The 5,076-nt window shown below is 34.3% G+C and overlaps 1 protein-coding gene across 1 annotated transcript; it reads left to right on the top strand.

Annotated features, from left to right (window-relative positions):
- The first annotated feature begins 2,494 nt into the window (after positions 1–2,494).
- On the top strand, positions 2,495–3,049 carry LOC150027994 (uncharacterized). The gene has a single exon (XM_090300990.1). It carries the CDS (start codon positions 2,495–2,497, stop codon positions 3,047–3,049), a length of 555 nt encoding a protein of 184 aa, XP_090157116.1.
- Positions 3,050–5,076: the final 2,027 nt, after the last annotated feature.

The following is a 5,076-nucleotide window of genomic DNA, read 5'->3' on the forward strand; positions in this document are numbered from 1 at the left end:
AAAATGACCCATCAGCCTTTACAGTAGTTATTTGAAAAAAAATTGATGTTGTGGAGCTGCAGTTCCAATAAAAACAATTGTGTCATTTGTTTCACATTCAATTTTTCTTTATCACATTAGGCTACTAATTAACCTTCTGTGTTCAGAATTTGATTTTGAATAGAAGTGTTTGTTTGATCGGGTGTTTGAAGTCTCAGATCCCTGATTAGGACATTAAAATTCAAAATTATTTAAAGTAATTTCAGCTTAAAAATATTTTTGTATCAGATAAAAAATGTTGTACTAAGTTTCACTGTTAATTTAGCTTTAACAAAAAAAAAAAAAACAAGTAAACATAAACCACAACCTCAAAATCAATTTTATTAATAATTCTTTTTATCCAATAAACACATAAGTAAAATTATATGTTGATTGCAACATTTAGAAGACAAATGGAATATGTAAGAAATTATGTAAATTAATTTCTATAAAGTGACTCACATGACATGGAGTGTGGGTTTTGGCTCGAATATAATAGAATTAAAGCTCCATTGGTTAACGTGAGAAATATATATCTGATGATACCTAATGAAAACCTACATTTGATGGAGATTGGGAATTAAGGGCAATAGGGTTCTATCTCTGCAAATAATTGACAATAATGTAATTGCCAAGAGATAGATTGGAACAAAGGAGATAAAGTAACTGCTCAAGTAGGATTACTCATGGATCAATGTAAGTGTCTATTCCTTCTTGATTGTATGAATATATGTGAGAAACATGATGTGATAAGATCTATATGTGAACATGAATGTATGCGTTCATAATCATGTTTTAATTTACATGTGGTATTAGAGCCTTCTTTCTCGTTTTGTGATTCTCCATTAATGTTTTCCCATAATTTTAAGAACCCTAATTTTGTTCCCAATTTAATTAATCCCAATTGGAGAACCCTAATTTTAAAATTAGGGTTTATGGATCAAAATTTCCATTCCTCAATAACAGAACCCTAATCTTCCTACACCCAACGCCATTAACGACGTTAACACCCTATGAACCCATTAGCGGAACCGCAAGCCATCCGCCGCCGCTTGTCCATCTTCGTCGCCCGTAATGCCTGCAGTGATGACGCGGTTGGCCGCGACTTGGTTCAGCGTTAAGGATCAAGATTGAAACCTAGGCGCGACGGTTTGTGGTTGGAGCGGTGGTTATTGCGCCCTTTGACGGCGCGGTGGCGTCAGGGTTGGAGAGGGGGAGCAATGGCTTCGCACGATGACCTTTGATGGTTTGGTGGTTGTCTCCCTGAACGGGATCCAACATCCCTTGTTCGCGCGGTGGTTCGTGCAGCGGTTCGCGCGGTGGTTCATAGCTGGCGCGCGGTAGTTCATGGCTTAGGGCATGTCGTCGGTGACTGCGTAGAGTATGTCTGGGTGCTAAAGTGGGTGTCTCAGAACCACTGTTTAGTGCTTGGGTCCGATGGGCTTTTGTGTAAGGGATGAAGGCTTTTCGTAACCAGTGTTGGTGTGGCTTTAGTGGTGTGTGTCTCTTTATGTCATTTTTAATTATATTAAAGTTTAATTATTTGATTTTATAATTCAATTGAAAAAAATGAAGCTGCACGTGATGATGAAATTATAAAAAAAAAAAAAATATGCATGTATGAATTAATTAATTCCACCTTATGTTATTATTATAATTAATTCAATTTAAATTATATTAAAGTTTAATTAATTAATTGAAAGTGAAGAATGAAAAAATATTTTTTCCGTTTTATGTATTAAATTTTAAATTGAAATTTTGGAATTATTTGTATGATAGATTTGTAATCATCAAAGTAATAAAATCTTTATGTTTTATTTATTTTCAAATTATGGATGAATTTTATTTCAATTAATGATATAATTTTTGGAATTATTTGTATGATAGATTTGCTAATTACCAAAGTGATCAAATCTTTAAGTTTTATTTAATTCCAGATTACTGATAAATTTTATTTCAATTACCTATAGAATGGATGCTAAATTATTTATATATGGGTAAATGGAAATTCATTATTATAAGACATTTTTGGATCATCCAAAGGTTGATTAGTTGTCCTTATAATTAATGGATATGATTGTTGGCAGTGAGTATTTGTTATTAGTTTTGCTTGTATATCCAAAGATAACAAGTGTTTCTAGTTAATGCATATATCTTTCCAAATAATGTTAATATTATTAGCATCATTATGTTTTGGGTATTAATGTTTCTCCCAAAGGAGAACATTAATATGCTTAGAATGTTTTCTGAATCTGTATAATATGTTTAGTTTATGACTCGAAGTATTAATGTTAAGCATGTGTGATTGCAATATGTGTTCTTGTAGCCTTACATTCGCAAGCTACGTCTGTTCCAGTCTTTAATGGTTTAAATTTTTTTTACTGGAGTGAACAAGTCCAATTTCACTTAGGTGTATTGGATCTTGATTTGGCCATTCGAATCGAGAAACCAATTGTTATTACTGATGATAGTAGCAATGAGGAGAAAAGCTCATTATAGGGCTTGGGAAAAGTCAAACAGACTTAGTCTGATGTTTATGCGAATGAGCATAGCAAACAATATTAAGTCTGCTCTTCCCAAAACCAAGAATGCAAAAGAATTTATGAAATTTGTGGAAGAGCGCTCCCAAAAAAATGATAAGTATCTTGCTGGGACATTAATGAGTACATTAACCACCATGAAATTTGATGGTTCTCGTACTATGCACGAACATGTAATTGAAATGACTAATATTGTGGCAAGACTTCAGTCTCTTGGAATGGCAGTGGATGAGAATTTTCTCGTACAGTTCATCTTGAACTCTTTACCGTCTGAGTATGGTCCTTTCCAAATGAACTATAATACTATGAAAGATAAGTGGAATATGCATGAATTGCATAACATGTTAGTTCAGGAAGAGACTAGACTGAAAAATCAAGGAAACCACTCCATACATTATGTGAACAATCAGGGAGCTGGAAAGAAAGTCTTCAAGAAACATGGAAACAGTAAAGGACCACTGAAGATAAATGAGTCCTCTACTAAGCTCTAGAAGAAGAATGACAAATGTCATTTCTGCAAGAAATCTGGACATTTCCAAAAGGATTGTCTGAAACGTAAGGCTTGGTTTGAAAAGAAGGGTAAGCATAATGCTTATTATGTATGTTTTGAATCAAACTTAACTGAAGTTCCACATAATTCTTGGTGGATTGATTCTGGATGAACAACTCATGTTTCTAATATGATGCAAGGATTCCTTTCAACCCGAACCATAAAGCCAAATGAAAAGTTTGTCTTCATGGGAAATAGAGAGAAGGTTCCAGTGGAAGCTGTCGGGACATATCGTTTAATCCTCGACACTGGATTTTAGTTAGACTTGATGGATACTTTTATGTACCTAGTATATCTAGGAATTTAGTTTCATTGTCTAAACTTGATGTTGTCGGATACTCTTTTAAATTTGGGAATGGTTGTTTCAATTTATATCAGCATACCTATTTGATTGGATCTGGTACTCTTTATGATGGATTATATAGATTGAATCTTGATAATTTATATGCTGAAACTCTTATGACCTCGCATCATAATGTTGGCACTAAACGTAGTTTAATGAATGAATGTTCTGCTTTCTTATGTGATGTGAATGTAACTACAAGAACACATGATTCTTGACATTCTTCGGAACAACTTGAGCTGGATTTGAAAGGCACTTTACTTTAGAATTGGATCAATGTTCTAAATTCAAGAACTCACCAAAACTAAGCACCAACCAAGACTCATATTGAAGTCCATGTATTGTCAAATTGAATCAAAACAAAAGGAAAGAAGAACAAGAATTAAAACTGGACAGAATTTAAATGATAGCTACTGAACCAAAACAGAATTAAGAACACAATGCTGGAAACACAAAAATAAATGGTAGAAAAAGAAGTAAACTCTAGGAATCAAAACTACCGAATGGAAAATTGAAGAAAAGGGAAGAAGAACACTTATAGAATAAGATGCTTGTTGGATTTTGAGAATTGGAAGAAGCCATTCACGCCACTTGGAACCTTGAACCAAGATAAGTGATGGAGTGCCACCACTTGAAGCTCACCATAGCTCACAAGATAAGGCAAAGAAGAGGAAGACTCAAAACTCACAAATTCTCTCCAAAATTGAGTATAGTCTCTCTACTATAAAATTCCAATCTGAATTGTACAAGCTAAGCACCTTTATTTATAGCCTAGAGGTGCTGAAAAATAGGTGGGAAATTTCAAATAAAACTCATTTGAAATTCCCACAAAAAACAAGTCACATGGGAGGTGTGACCTTTTTCTACTATGACACCTCCTAAAAACTACACCTACACCCCCCTACTAAGTCACATGGACAAAGTGACTCTCTCTAATACATTCACACCTATTTATTTAATATCCACACCTCCTACAAGAGTCATTCAAATGATGCTCTTTTATTTAATGCTTGGCCTTGCCCCTCATGGTTTGGACTTGGGCTTCTTGGGCTTGGGCCTTCTTGGGCTTTGGGCTTGGGCCTCATCTTTTGCAAAGACTAATAAGAAGAACTTTAAATGATTTGTCCCTTGTCCATTTCTTCTATTGATAACATCTTTTTGATTCTCATCATACTCCCCAAGTTGGAGAGAATTCGTCCACGAATTCAGTACTCCTGCATAAAACAAAGTATGTTTGCAATTAGATAAGAGAATACAAGAAGAAATAGGCAAACATGACTTAGTACGTTGAAATGTTGGGAGTTCAGAAAAAGATGTCCTATACATAGCCCATGTTGGAAAAGATTGTTTAGAAATGATATTATTTGGAAAACTAGAAGGTATGAAAAAATCATCCTTAACATTCTTCATCCAATATGGTGTATAAGTAGGAACCTTGGGTAATGAACAAGACAAAGAAGAAGGATACCTTGTAGGCGTAGCACGAGTCAACAAAATTGAATTAGTTGAGAAGGTATTATGACTCGGTTTATCATGTACTTCATTTGTTTTTTCATTTTCTCTTTTAGTTTCTTTGGGATTGGTCCTATATGCAAGGCTATTTGGTAAAGAAAGCTCGGGCATGA

The sequence above is a fragment of the Phaseolus vulgaris genome, chromosome 4 (genome assembly GCF_051622355.1).
Source record: "Phaseolus vulgaris cultivar YP4 chromosome 4, ASM5162235v1, whole genome shotgun sequence".
Lineage (NCBI taxonomy): Eukaryota > Viridiplantae > Streptophyta > Magnoliopsida > Fabales > Fabaceae > Phaseolus > Phaseolus vulgaris.

Bases quoted from the DNA above. Each gene is read 5' to 3' on its own strand.
- LOC150027994 (XM_090300990.1), top strand. From the start codon at position 2,495: ATGAGGAGAAAAGCTCATTATAGGGCTTGGGAAAAGTCAAACAGACTT.